The sequence below is a fragment of the Podarcis raffonei genome, chromosome 1 (assembly GCF_027172205.1).
Source record: "Podarcis raffonei isolate rPodRaf1 chromosome 1, rPodRaf1.pri, whole genome shotgun sequence".
In the NCBI taxonomy this organism is placed as follows: domain Eukaryota; kingdom Metazoa; phylum Chordata; class Lepidosauria; order Squamata; family Lacertidae; genus Podarcis; species Podarcis raffonei.
The window spans coordinates 50,901,500-50,916,975 of NC_070602.1; the positions used below are offsets into that span (position 1 = coordinate 50,901,500).

Sequence of the window (15,476 nt, forward strand, 5' to 3'; positions counted from 1 at the left end):
ACTGTTCCTCAGTGCCATAGTCTCCCACCTTTGCTATGAAGAAATGCACTTCAGAATGAAGAACTGTAGCAGAACCCAGAAGCAGCTAGCGTACCCAACTGCCCCGTCCCTAACATTTGGCAGAACAAGACTGCTGCCTCAGGCAGCTGATTCTGGGTGTCATGTAAGGGCAGCCAGTTGTTAGTTATTTAATTGCATCTGCACTGTTAGGGAGACACGCTTGTAGGAGGTTCTGTCTCAGCTGCCAAAATAAATTGGGTACTACACACCTTGATCTGAGAGGGGGAACATTTGCTGTTCCTCCTCAGGCAGCAAAATGCCTTGGGTTAGCCTTGTGCACATGGCTTCCGCTAAGACACAAGATTATTAGCCATCCTGTTTTACCGATGGTCTCGATCTTGAGTAGGAGAGGTTTGTTCTGAGCAGAAGCCCATGGAGGAAGCTCACAACCTGAATACATGCTGCATTATGTATGAAAATATTGCAATTACCAAAATGTACATCTCGTGGATGGGGGAGGTCCTAGGAGTGTACCACTGGAGAGTACCTTATCTTCCCAAGCATGCTGGCATACACTCCCTCACACACAGTGAAAAGTGGTACAAACCGCAGACAAGGTTTGGCATGCGGCAAGCTCTTTCTCTAGATCAGCCCTGCTCATTCCATTTTAAAAGATCTACGGATGAAGAGTGGTATACAAATTTAATAAATAATAAAAACAAAAATAAAAGAAGGCTCTACCAAAAGGAGGGAGGAAAGGGAAATTTCTCTGCCTCCTCTCTTCTTAATGTTTGGTATCACTCAGCATGGATAATCCCTGACCACAGCAGGGAAACCTATTCCCTGCTTTTGCTGAAAGGAAGGCTTTTCTTCTCTTGTGTATACTGAATCTGTGCCATTCTCTCTTCAGGCCAGCTGCTGTCCTTCAACTGCTGGGACACCCACATGGTCCCACAAATTACAGGATCCTCTGCTGGGGTTGCTCTAAAAATATCCTGCCATCATGAATTATCCTAAAATGAATTGTTTTAAAAATAGGCTCTGAAATGACTGTTCCTCTCCGTCTCCTACCGAGAGATCTGCGGGTAAGTAAAAAAGCCACTTAGTCTTCCACACGCGCCAGTAAGCACTGGCTGCAGGCAGCGGCTTCCACTGTGTCTACTACGCCCAAGCCAAAAGTGCCAGGAGAGGCACAGAGGTCTGTGCATCCACATCCCAACAACCTAAGAGTCCCTTTTCTCTGCTGCTGCCAAGAGCCTGTCAGAGGGGGAGGGGAAGAGCGCAAGTTGACATGTTTTATTAGGCCTCCTTCTTGGAACAGGGATGCATGAGTTTTACAGAATTTTTTCCAGGCAGGTTGCAGTAGGCCAGGCCTTGACACAAGAGGAGGAGCTTAGAGTTAGGTCAGTGGTAGAGCAGAAGCTCCCAGGCTTAATCCATTGGATTCCCAGGTAGTCTGAGACCCTGGAGAGCCTCTACCAGTCAGTGTCAACAGAACTAGACTGGGCAATGTTTTGCCTCAGGAGAAGGCAGCTTCCTAGCCTCCTAGAAGTACTTGGCAATTTGATGTCAGAGGCTGTGTGAATATTGAGATGTTCCACAAGTGAAGAAGGGGATCTCTACCACTGAGCTGTGGTCCTTTGCCATTGAACATCTGAAAGGAAACCCACATATATAACTGTACGCAATGTGTGCACTCTTGTATGTGAGGGACTCCATTTGCTGTTCAATAATGGCCTAGGCCAGGTGTACCTGAAGGAGCATCTACACCCCCATTGTTCAGCCCAGACACTGAGGTCCTCCTCCAAGGGCCTTCTGGCAGTTCCCTCACTGTGAGAAGTGAGATTACAGGGAACCAGGCAGAAGGCCTTCTCGGTGGTGGCGCCTGCCCTGTGGAACGCCCTCCCATCAGATGTCAAGGAAATAAACAACTATCTGACTTTTAGAAGACATTCTGGCCCATTTGGGGTGCTCCATCACATTTAGACTTAGTAAATTTCAAGCTAAACATTCTAATAAAGATCCTAACAAAACTTGCTGGAGTCCATTCATTTCCCCTCAGTATGGTTGTTCATTCTTTGCCTGGACATAGGCATATGGCTCTTAAAAGTTTCACTGCCAAACAAATCCTAAACACCACTGTTATTTTTTTCTGCATTGCCTCTATTGTATAACCACATTGATGATTTATTTAAGTCTGATGGATGGAAAAACAGATAAAGTGACCCAAGACCCCAGCATATATCCCCAAAGGTGCTTACTAGTTCTATACGGCTCAAAGCAGCAAGAACTGCTTTGAAATATGGGAACACATTGTAATGTTCAGTGAATAGTACGCTAGCGGGAGGTCATTTTTTTGGACCAGATCCAGTATGGAAACAACTAACTCTCACACTAAATAACCATAAAGCAGTAAGTTTTCTCTCTCCCTCTCTTAAAATAGTGGGTTAGTGACTCTTACTGAGTCATGAAGCCAAAATCCCTGTTTAGTCTGTTGTTGCAAGCCCTGATTAAGAAGCAAAGGTCATTGTTAAGTCTGGTATATATTTTCATATAACAGAGCTCAGTTCTTATTTGAAATGGTCAATTTCTGTTTCTTCCATTACTGCTGCTCTGAGCAAAGGACACTTGGTAAGCAAGGAAAGCTGAAATTGGCTTTCTTTAGTTTGCTGCAAACCACAGCATAATCTTATGCATGTTTACTCAGGTGTAAGTCCCACTGTGTTCGGTTAGGATGCTCCCTAGTAGGGATGCACAAAACTGTCAAGTTTGCTTCCTCTCTGTTTCTAACTTTTCCAATCTTAAGTTTAGCACCTCATATTTCTGCATCAGTTCACAAAACATTTCTTTTTAAAGTCCTTTTGAAAATTTGTTAGCAGTTAATGTGTCTTTCCCCTAATATATACATTTCTGCAAGCATTTCCCCCCAATATAATGCATTTTGCATGTTCTTTTTAATGGTATTTATTTTTGGATTTTATTTTATTTATTGCATAAGATTTATATACCACATGATTGTAGAAAAAAATCTCATAGTGGTTTACAAAGAAGAGAATAAATAAAATAATCACTAAAAATGTAGTCCTAATTTAAAACATACAGAAGGTTAAAACCACAATAAAAAAGACTAAAACAAATTAAAACTCCTACAAACTTTCTAAATGCCTGGGTAGGCTTGTCTAAATAAGACACTGAAAGAATACAGTGAAGGTGTGAAGGCGTCTCCCTGATTTCAATAGGCAGGGAGTTCCAAAGTTTCAGTGCTGCCACACTAAATGATAAAGTTCTTACAGATGTGGTGCCAGTATTATGTGGCACTTGTAAAAGTGGCTGAGTTGGCACATAAATATGTTATTCACACTTTCCCATAGTATATGCATTTTATGCACATTATTTGGGTGGAGAATTGCAATATGTATGAATTTCAAAGGATAGTTGTTTGCCAGTTCATACTGTTTCAGGAAATGCAGATTAGGCAGGATCACGTAGTGTGGTTATTACTGCAGCCTTCTTTCCTTACCTAGTTTTCCTTTCCTGGGCTACCTGGTTTTAGCATGCTCATTCAACTTCTCCAAACCTCTTATCAAAAGGAAGCAGGATTCTTGAAAAACATGTCTCCAAAAAGAAGGGAGGGAGAAGAGGCCTGCACACCTTTCTATTTTAGCCTAATGGGGTATTAGCACTGGCGGAGGAAGAGGAGTGGGGGGGGAGCGCACTGCCCCCGGCAGCGCAATCCCAGTGGGGTGCCATCACGGCTGCCCCCCCCCCGCGCTGGGCACCACGCCCCCGCAGGCAGTGTGCCACGCCCCTGTGGGTGGCACGCCATGCCCCCAGAACGCACGCCAGCCCCACCCCACCTGCTCTCCTCCTCCCGCTGTCAGAGCATGAAGCTGCGCCACTGGGTATTTGTATGTATCACGGACAATTAAGTGAGCAACACCAGTTCTATTATTATTAGGTAGATTCAAATCAATTAAAAGTAGATCAAATTGGCTACATTCAAACATATTTCACATAAGCATCCATCTAGACCAGCGGTTCTCAATCTGTGGGTCCCCAGATGTTGTTGGACTACAACTCCCATCATCCCTGAGGTTTGGCCTTGCTAGCTAGGTGTGATGGGAGTTGTAGTTCAACAACATCTGGGGACCCACAGGTTGAGAAAGGCTGATCTAGACATACTGAGGGCTTATACTGAATTAAAGATTTCTGTACCAATTGTCACTGTATCTGCAATGTGAAATGATGGTGGTCTACTATTATCATTAGTATCCTTTGTTTATGATGGTGATGTGTTTTTTCCTCTTCTCTTTCTTCAATTTTATTTTAACTTTTACTCATTCCTCCCCCCCCCCCTTTCATTTAAAAATAAGAAATCAATTTTTAGAAAGTGGATCAGATTCATTGCCTGGAATTAAACTTTCTTCCTGAAAGTAAAGCTATGGGCCATCTCTTTTAGGTAGCCTGATCAGCTGTTTTCAAGGGCAATGGTTCATTTGAAAGAGAACACACCCACCTAAGAGAACCAACTCTTCTGCTAGCAACACGGTAGGCTTTTAAGAGGTTTAGGGACATGTTTCTCGAACCAGCATGCATGGACCTTGCGCGCTCACCATTGGCATTGTCTTCTGTCTTGACAGGCATGAGGGGGCTCTGGGGAGCTGAGTCTCCGCTCAGGGAGTAGCTGTGCTCTGCTTGGATGCCAGGAGTAGGAGGGTCCAGATCCATGTCCAGCAAAGGGTTCTTTTCAACCAGCATGGGGTCATCAAAGAAGCTGTTGAAGAGTTCGTTGGAAAAGTCCTCCATGTTCTCAGAGAAGTGGTCGAAGTTCTCAGAGAAATGCTGAGAAAAGGGCAAAAAGAAGAGCATTAAGCATCACCTCCGTGAGGGACTAGAGGGCCTTCTACTGAAATGTATCCCAAGCCAGATGTATCAGGAGCTAAATTATCTGGAAGAGAAGCAGCTATATTCATCCTTTTATTCTTACCGTTTTCATAGCTACAGAAAGCTGTTGTTTTCTTAAAGAACGAACCAGACAATATCCACAAAGATATACCTCCCTGCCTGCCATTTATACCTTAATTTAACTAACCCTATTTAATGGACCCATTTCTCCTCGGCGCTCATAACAAACCATCTGTACATCTTTTTCAACAAGCTTCATGTTATCAATTACTGTGGATATCAGAATTATTGGTTTGTCACCATTGGCATACACCATTTCAAACTGATAATGACAGTGGGTGGATCTACACACAGGGGGAAAATGCTATAAATAAGTCAGAAATTAAATTGTTATAATTTAAAAATTGCAAATAATTTCCCTCCCTCTCCAGCACCATCTGGTGTTGCATGTTTATAACGCATTCAAAACGCTAATTTTTAACTAATGTAGCTGAGTCCAGTGACAGTGGCCAGCGGTTTTCTGTTTGCCCCACCACTTTCCCCAGGAAAACCCACTCTTTAGAGCTGAATCAGAACAAACATCCATCTGTGGAGAACGCAATTGACATTTGCTCTGATTCAGCAGTAAAGATTGGGTTTTCCTGGGGAAAAGTGGTGGGACAAGCAGAAGCCTGGGTGAGCCCTATGGCAACAAATTTTAGCATAATTTCCCAAATAAGCGGAGGATGAAGCAGCTAATATGAATAGTGGTGCTACTGGATTATTATGAAGTCTGGCCCTCAAAAAAGTATTTCTTTCTTAGGCATATTGTATAAGACATTTCCACTTAGCAAAGGAATAACCAAATAGCTAGGGGAAACTCTAATGTTTCTTGCAGCAAACACAGATAAACATATCTCTTTAAAGACATTCATATGTCCATCTGGAAACCCTGATTGGGAAAGGGTTCCAAGATGTGTGTACATGGATGTTAAAAGACATGCATGTATATAATGCCCACATGTTATATGCTTGCTGCAAGAAACACTGGTGTAACACCATTTTTCCTTCAACACTCTTAGGCTGCATACACACCATACATTTGAAGCACATTTCTTCACCCACCCACCCACCCAAAAGAACCCCAGGAACTGTAGTTTACCCCTCACACAACGGCAAACCCCAGCACCCAAAAACTACAGTTCCCAAGTTTCTTTGGGCAGGGAAATGTGCTTTACCTGTATGGCGTGTACGCAGTCAGTGGAACACTTCTTACGAAAAGCTTTTCTATTTTTGTTAATGGTTTTATGAAGTCCCACCAGATTATACGTTTCAGCTCTTAACAGATTTCTAACCTGTTTCTACCACAGCTTTCACAGTGACCTCTTGAGTCTCCCTTGCTGGCCCCACCAGCTCCTCAGGGACCAGAAATGCAGTACTGCAGCTAACTCATATTACCCTATGCAGATTGCGCCCTGCAGTCTTCCTACCTGGCTAGGACCAGTTGGGATTCCTTTCTATCTCCATGTTGTAAGCACCATACAGCTCATATGCTTTTCATGGTGTCAAACATCTGAGAGGCTTGCTATGGTGCAGTTTTGCCACAGGTGTCCAAAATCTATCCATCTGTCTAACTAAAGGTGAAAAACTACCCAGAAAGCCCCATGCAAAATTAAAGAGAAGCATCTCCAAATCCTGTACTCTGCAGATACTGTCCCTGAGATAACAAGCCCTCCCGTATGTTCCTCAAACAGCATTACACACCCATGTCCCTCTGGAGTTTACAAGGCCAGATGTTTCTGTCTATCTTTATAAGAAGGAACTTAAGCTAAACAAAAGGAAAGGGCTGTGACATTTTAATATCCTTTAGGATTCCGGCCATCTTTTGAGAGTCCTAGAAAAATAGAATAAAGTCACATGATGCCTGTGAATATCTGGCTTGCTCAGAAAGTTTAACTATGACTTAGTAACATTAACATGACCTGGTAACATTAATATGAGTATAGCACTACATTCCAATAAATCCACATTTTATAGTTTTAAAAAAATACCCCAGATCTTTCCATATGGCACACCATTGTTTGCTGGCAGGGGACAAAAGGATTCATCAAACAGTAATCAAGAAGTTACCCTCTTAAGAACCTAGAAAAGGGGAAAGGATTGCAGGGATGCTTTACATGTTACATTTCCCCTACACAAAAAAGTACCCATATCCTTTCATACTACATAAAGGTTACTGTGACTCCCCCCCCCCCCCCCGCTAATGCTGCTGTTGCATACAGATGGATCAAAAACTGACCTGTCCACATTCCTGCTGCTGAGGGAAAGGTACAGTCCCCTTTGTGTTAAGACACTTGCCAGACCCAGCCACTAGGAGGCAGTCTGGGGCAGGGGGCAATTTAACTAGACAGGTTGTTACTGTGACCCGAGATGTGTTTTGTGGAGAGTGTTTTTAGCTGGAAATCTAATCACTCCTTACAATGTATCCAGTGTGCTGGTTTTTTTTGAAGACATGTGATGTTCACCACAACATGTTCACCACAATATATTGATCCTGTTGTTTCTTGACAAATACTACTATTTGATATATGATGCATGGAGTAATTAAATTATTGATCATCTTGATTACATATATAGTAGATGGAATGTAAGCATAATTACACATATGTGAGTAAGAGAGAGAGAGAGTGCAGTCGTACTCTGATTGAATATTATATAAAATACTTTTCTTCTTGGTTTGCAGTTCTGATGCAGAGCATCCATTTATGACTGAAAGATAGCATTTCAAGGTGGGAAGTAAGCACCGTACTTTATATGGTATTCTACACAAAACATCAGAAAGGAAAGATGTGCTCTGTAGAGTGTGGTGCATGGTCTTAAAATTCCACTCTGAGGCACACGGCTTGCTTTTTATTATCCAGACTGGAGAGGAGGGTGGTCATTGTTTGGCCTCCTCTCCCGTGAGGAAATCCCTTGAGCAGGACCTGCCAGCTCAAAAAAACTGAGGGAGGAGTTGAGCTGGGCACCCCGGATACTACAATGTAAGTTCCTGTTTCGATAGCAAGGTGTGTGTTTGTTTTGCTCTGGCATAATATCATTATGTAAATAGAAGCAAGGCAATGAAAAGGCTGCATAGAGGCTGGTTAAAGGAACAGATATCAGGTAACTTTTAAAACAATCAGTTCTCAGCCATGTACTGAAAAGAGCAGAGAGTTCTGGAGTGTAGCTGGAAGAGGACTATAGTCAGGTAGATATTCAGATATTCAGGCAGGAAAGAAGCTGCCACTGGGAATTCTATGTGCACACAACACCAACCCAGCCATCAGCACTGGTGACATTTTTCAAAATGCATTCAAAAGGTCTATACATGACAATCATAGCATATGGGGTGGCTAATATAAATCTCAAAAGAAACTACTAGGTGAAAACAATGTTTTAAGATCTTGAAAGCAGGCCTGGATGAAGAAGGGAGTAAGAGGGAGCACATGCGCTGGGCAGCAGGTTAGAGGGAGCGGTGAACAGTTTCCTGCCCTGATCACACCACCGTCCCCTGACGCCACCCCCGAGAAAAGTCTCCAACCCCCATTCATGTCCCCTACTGCTGAGAAAAAGAAGGGGACCTGAACCTGCAGGCTTCCTTCTCGCTGCGACGGCAAGGGGGAGGCAAAGGGGAGAAAGTCTTTGTCTCCTTCATTCTCCCCTTGTCCTTGCTGCCAGCAAGATATGGAAGTCTGCATGGGACAGAAGAGGAGAAAGACTTTCTGCCCTTGTGAGTCCTCCCTGCAGGTTCAGCCTAGATTGATCAACTCCTTCCTGGGGTGGGGTGGGGGTTGGCTTGCCACACTCCAGCCCTGGCAGTGTCCAATGGAATAACAAGTTCAGGGGCAGCTAAAGCGATGTGAGCCACTTAGCTTCCCGGCACCAGGAGAGGAGGAGATGGAGCCTTCACCCAGGCCATTGCACAACATGGAGCCTTGTGGGACAGAAGGGATTGGCCCAGCTGGCTAAAATGGAGATAACTGTGCCAGGAGTGCACCAAGGATGCTGCAGAGGTGAGCCAGAGGAGGGAAAGGAGAAGCACCAGAGTTTAAATGACTTGAAGGACCTTTCCTCTCTAGGATTCTTTCCCCCATTGGCATATTATCCTGATCCTTTTGCAAGTGCAAATGCTTCCTCATCAGTGCTTGCCCCTTTTATCTCTGGACAAGTACTCATTTACCAGATTAGCACTAACCATGGTGTGCCTCAGAATGGGTTTTTCAGAGGTAAGTGCTTTCTGCACTTAAGGTAGTTTATGCACTGGGATAAGGGATAATTATGGTCATTACCAAAGACTGTATGAGGCACAGACACCCTTAAAGAAGAAAGCACTCCCAGATCACTCCAGATTTGGAAAATGCTATTTAATTTCAAGGCAAGGCAACAGATTCAGGGGTGAATCATAGTTCATATTTTCAGCAGGGTGAATCAAAGGTTGAAGAGAGTTGAAAGATGGTCAGCAACGCCCCCTGACAAGATCAGAGACTCTTGACTTGCCCTTCTGCTAAGGCCCATGTTTGGTGGCTGGAGTTTGCACTTCCATACAAAAACACTGTGACCTGTCCACAACCCCTTTTTAAAGCCATCCAGGCTGGTGGCCATCTCCACATCTTGTGCCACTGATTTCCATAAATTAATTATGTGTTGTTTGAAGAAGTACTTTTTGTCTGTTCCGAATTTCGCTCTATACCATCAAGTTCTAGTATGAGGAGGAGGCAAAAAGCGCCTCTCCCTCTTCACACCATACAAAATGTTAAAAACCTCCCTCATGTCCTCCCCAAACCCCTGGCAGACAGCAATGGGGATGGATGGAGCAAAAAGCAACACCAATGTCACATCCAGAATTCTGCCACTTGCACCAGCCAGTGAGGGAGATGAAAGGGCAGGAAAACCATGAATTTCTGTTGCACTAGCTCCAGCCAGCAGCAGAGACCTGGATTAGGTCTGTTGCAGCTAGCTAGACTGGCTTAGGATCCTGTGCATACTGAATCCTCAAACCAGGATGCTTGTCTTCCCATCCAAGCTCCTACATGAGTTACGTGACCAGTGTGAGCTCACAGACCACAAAAGGCCTGCCTTTTGGGGTACCATGTAAGACTGCAGCCCCTAAAAGAACACTTTCTTCAGGGTGCGATCTCAGTGCAAAATTGCAAGAGATCATGGCGCCCAAAATGGCCACCATGCTCTTGCAGGAAAAGAATGGGACATCCTGTTTTTTCCAGCACTTGTGGGGTATGGGATCCAGCAGACTCTTGGCCAGGTGAGCCTTGTCCCACCCTCTCCTCCCCACCTCCCAAAACCTCACTTTTGAGGGTATGCACCAATGACCTCCCATAGGGAAGCCACCAGGGGTATCTTCTGCCTGTTGTGTAGATTAGGTGGTACAGTGGCAGATCATCGATCTAGCAAAGCCCAGCACATGTATCTTCCCGACAGAAACCTCTGCCATCACAGCATTGCTCTTAGTTGTGGTATTTTCCTAAACTAAAAAGCCCCAAATAATTTAGACTTCCCTTTTAGGGAAGGTGGTTCAGCAGTGTTTCCTACTATATATTTCAGTTCCTACAAGAAAGTTTCCAGATTAAATATAAATGATACTGGATGGGATATATCTTCTTTCAAAGGAGGAAGTTACATTTGTTTGTGTTGTATCCTAGTGGCTCTGCCATGATTGCTTCTTATGTGAGTGTCAGGAGACTAAACTGAGAAGCTCTCTCTTCCTATATAACCTATGACTAAATGCTTCATGAAATAATCACTTTATATCATCTAGGGCGTGCTGCAGAGATAACATCAATCAAACACTGACTGGAGTCCAATATAGCATAATGGAGAACGTTGTGGATTACGTAAAGCCTTTAAGAAAGGGGTGGGGAACCTGGTGCTCTCCAGATGTGCTCCCACCATCCCTGACCATTGGCCATATAAACACCCTTACAAACTGTTCACTGAGTGATTTTAAAGCGAATGAAGACGGCTTTTGCAGCAAGCGTCAAGTGGCAAGAGTGAACCTTGCTGTGGCTTCTGTGAACTTGCCTTCAGGCAAAGCCACCAGTTTGAGGCAAGCCAGTTGGGAATGGGACCAACATCATTTTGTAGGGAAAGCTGCTTCCCAATGCGGCCTGAAGTTAAAAGCACCAAGTCCATATTTAGTGCTCCATTATCTGCTTCTCTCTTTCACCCCTGTGTTTGTGTTCTCTCTCTCTCTCCCTCCTCTCCTCCCCTCCCCCACCCCTCATATTTCACAGCCAAGAAATAGCACAATATGTGTTTCCAAAGCGTTACCAATGAACAGTCAGCATGGGGGCAGCCAAGGTTCACTGAGACCCATAGTGGGGCTGCGCCGATTTCCTGACACAAGCCAAAGTCTCAGGCCGCTCTTAACTGCTCCACTCTTTCCCATGAGCTTGGAGATAGGGGAAGATATACCGTACCTCCTGATCTCATATTTAGGCATCATTCTCCAAAGGCAGTCAATCTTTTAACTTTGTAAGAAAATCTGCTCCTGCTTAAGCCGTCTCATTCCTGAAGCAAGCATGTGAGGCTGTCAGTCATTGGCTGCGGTACGACACTCTCCCAGTGACAGACGCATGATAGGCCAAGTCTTCCAAACATATTTTCACCACATGTTCTCATCACCACAAGATGAGCTAAGGCTGCCTGAGTGACATGGCCCAAGCCTTTGTGAATCTCCATTACAGGGCTGGCCTTACCATGAGGCAGGGTGGGGCAAGCGCCTCAAGAAGCAGGTGCTGGGGGCAGAAGCAACAGCCCTACCCCACCCCTATGGCAGTTCCTCATGAGCCATTTCCCTCCGCTGGATGTCAGAGCTGTACATGCCTGTCATGCATCACCTCAACCACTCTCAAGTGGTACTAACCCACTGCCAGAGTTGAAGTAAAATTCAGCTTACAGCCCAGTCAGCTTCCGTACGTGGAAGCCATGCAAGGGTGGTGATGGTGCTATCTTGTCCTTTGCCTCAGGGAGCAAATTGTCTCGGGCTGGTTCTCCTCCATTGCCTCCTGAGCATAAAAGTTTGTCTCAGAGGTTAAGCCAGGAGTGTTTGCTTTGTGCCTTTAAGATGTGGGTGAACACACCCCATAACTTTAAGGCCCACCCCCACCCCCGAACTGTAATTTGTTAAGGGCATTGGGAATAGGTGACTTGTGAGGGGTACACTACAGTTCTCCAAATTCTTGAGGTGGAGGAATGTGCTTTAAAAATGGTGTGTATGCAGCCTACAACTCCCAGCTTCCTTGACCGCAGGCTGTGCTGGCTGAGGCTGCTGGGAGTTGGAGTCCAACAACATGAGAAAGGCCCCACTTCAGCCACACCGGAGTTAAGCTGAAAATATACAAATGTGAACTCAATCTCTGTTGCTTGGGCTACCCCCTTTCCTTTGAGAAACCAGAATTCTTCATTTCTTTTCCTCAGGGTTGTACCGTTTTTTCACCTTAAAGGAAAAAATCCAGGAAAGAGTCTCACCCCCACTGCTTCAGATTCAAATAAGTTCTCCCCCATCCTGACCTTTCTACACTAAAACTCACTCCAAAAAGAAGCCAGCAAAAGGCTAGTCCCACTGGACTAAAGCCCAAATCCAGGAGACGAAAGCTGCTTGAAAACCAGAGGTTCTCCTCATGCTGGCCAACTGTGCCAAACCGGGAGGGGATTCTTCTAAGTTTTCTCTTTTACTTTTTATTATTAAATAAATATATATTTTTCCTTCTCTGCCTGCCAAGATAAATCTCCAATTCCAGCTGTGACATCTGCATTTCCCTTCTCTGCTTTCAATAAGGAATGAGCACCCCCCCTCACCCTACACGCCAGCTTCACAGCTGAAGTTTCTTTTACACTCCAAAAAAGAAGAAGTTGCATGCCTCCATCCATTCTTTGCTCCCTTAATAAAAAATTGTGGTGAATGTTAGTGCTCGTGAAACTGACAGCCTGACAGTGTTAACAAGAGACAGGCAGCATGTGGGTCTTGCAACCTGGTTAACACACCTCCGACCTGATCCTCACGATTACTGTAAGCCTGTTCCCACATTTCTACCCTTCCTGTCCTCTCTTTGTTCTTAGCCCATGAATATTTCACTTTAGGACGTCCATGCTTTCCGCCATCCAATGGCTACTTCACATGTGTTTTTAGCATGAACAGAGCCTAGGACTTGCCGATCAGATGGTCAGCGGTTCGAATCCCCGCGATGGGGTGAGCTCCCGTTGCTCGGTCCCTGCTCCTGCCAACCTAGCAGTTTGAAAGCACGTCAAAGCGCAAGTAGATAAATAGGTACCGCTCCGGCAAGAAGGTAAACGGCGTTTCCATGCGCTGCTCTGGTTTGCCAGAAGCGGCTTAGTCATGCTGGCCACATGACCAGGAAGCTGTACGCCGGCTTATGCCGTTTAAATGACTTAAGCTGAGGATTTAAGACTGTGTGGAGATAATTTTCTAACCAAAGCATGTTTTAAGGAGACCGTGGAAAGTATAAGAGCTTTGGAATGACGCAGCAAAAAATAGCGTCGCCATTTTGGCAAGTTCTGTCGAAAGACTTATGTCTGGGAGGAGGAATAGATCTGTTTTCATATTGTGGGTGAGCCTCCTCAGAGGGACTAAAGAAGGCGACAGATTTGCGAGATTTGATGGAAAGAGTGCTTCTATTTATGAAAGTGATGATATATGGAAACCATCTCGACATGATGATTGGACGAACGGAAAAATTCACACAGGATTATAACTGGTGTTTATCTGCTTAAGGAGATTATCAGAAGAGATCATAAAGAAAAAAAGAAAAATATACGAACAAGACGAGATGTGGGAACAAGATAGGACTGGATAGAATTATGAACATTATTTGGACAGATTTGTGGATATTAACGCAGCAGCAAGAAGATGATTGGAATCCCCTTCGGAACTTGAAATATGGGTCCCCCCAACAAAAAATTTAAAATTTGGCTTTGTAATTCGGAATTTATGTGATGTGACCTGATTTGATTGGTCGGTTAATAAAAAATATTTTTTAAAAAAGAAGCTGTACGCCGGCTCCCTCGGGCAATAAAGCGAGATGAGCGCCACAACCCCAGAGTCGGCCACGACTAGACCTAATGGTCAGGGGTCCCTTTAGCTTTACCTTTATAATCAGATAGACAAACCTGTCTTTTTGAGAACATATGAGCACTGACTGAAAATAAGTACACATGCCAAGGGACCCAGAGTCAGCCCAATATATTTTGCTGCCTGAGATGAAGGACAAGATGGCGCACCCTCCTCATTTCATGGACAGAGGCTGAGTGGAATGGCAGCTGAACTTGCCTGAATACTAAGTGACAAGATGGTACCTTCCACTGCATCTGAGACAAGTCTAGGGGAGCTGGGTCAGCTCATATGGCATACACAGCTCTGTCTTTCAACAGAAGGAAGCAGCTGGAGGTTCAGGAGGAGCAGCCAGAGAGTTGCCACTGCTCTCCCCAGCATCTCCTGCATGAGGTGGTGACCTTGTTCTGCCTAATGGTAGGGCAGGCTCCACAAAGACCCAGTAATTTGACTCTTATGATGACTTAATTCTGACTTCATGTGAAACCATTGTTTAGGACCCAAACGACTACCTGAGCTTCCAAAGGTACAAAAAGAAAGCCATGGTTTTAGAGCTGCTTCTATTTTCTATCCTCTCAGCACTCAGCTTCATAAATTCACTCCCCGCTACATGAAGACCAGCTTCCCAAGGTGGTGTGATAGCTGAAACTACTGAAGCCATCAGATGAGACACTCTACTCACCGTTAGACAAACCACAATCTGCAAACTCACTCCAAGCTATGATGTCTGTGCTTCCTGGCTAATCACAAACCAACGGATAACATCATGACAAAGCATAGTTAAGCTTCTTCAAGCAGACATGAGACTGTGAAACAGCCCTGAGAAAATAAAGTAGGTATTTCGCTTTTACATACATGAACAAGGTATTTAGTGTTATGATACAAACTATGTCCAACGAGAGCACCAAGTGAGCTTCCTTGAGCTGGTGCCAGATTGGATGCAAACCCACTATGTGTACTTCACACTAAATTCTCATGCTAAGGGCAAATTAAGCAACCATCACTGAAAAACACTTATAAGGAAAACAGACTCCATTTCTGTTTAAAAAGATGCAGTTGGAGGTTATGGATCACGAAGTGTAACCTCATACACTTTGGTCCTGAATGATATTTTCCAGGCCTGTGGATTGTTCACTGCTACACATGTCACTTGCAATCCACAACTGGGGCTGCAAGTTCAAAGAGACTTAACATATGACCTTTTTCTTATTGGGTAAGTGAAGCATGAATGTTTATTTTGCTAAGAGCATGATTGTCAGATAGCTGATGAACAGAATGCAACTGATGGTATATACAGCCCAGGGGTGGCTGGATCAGCTTTTTCTCATTCCCTGTCAGTGTCTCCATAAGTCGATTGTGTCCTGTTAACATGGATTGTAAAACAAACGCACACAAAATTAGAAATTTCTCTATGCAGTTTGGGTTTTTTTGCATTTTTTCTATGCACCTTCCCCCAAAATATGCATTT

General features: G+C 44.4%; 1 protein-coding gene across 1 annotated transcript in view; it reads right to left on the reverse strand.

The window, feature by feature from the left end:
* Nucleotides 1-15,476, reverse strand: part of CREB3L1 (cAMP responsive element binding protein 3 like 1) — a 79,733-nt gene that overhangs the window by 29,721 nt on the left and 34,536 nt on the right. Inside the window, exon 2 of the mRNA XM_053387235.1 lies at nucleotides 4,614-4,842. Within this exon, the coding sequence (XP_053243210.1) occupies nucleotides 4,614-4,842 (229 nt within the window). The remainder of the gene's footprint in view (nucleotides 1-4,613; nucleotides 4,843-15,476) is intronic.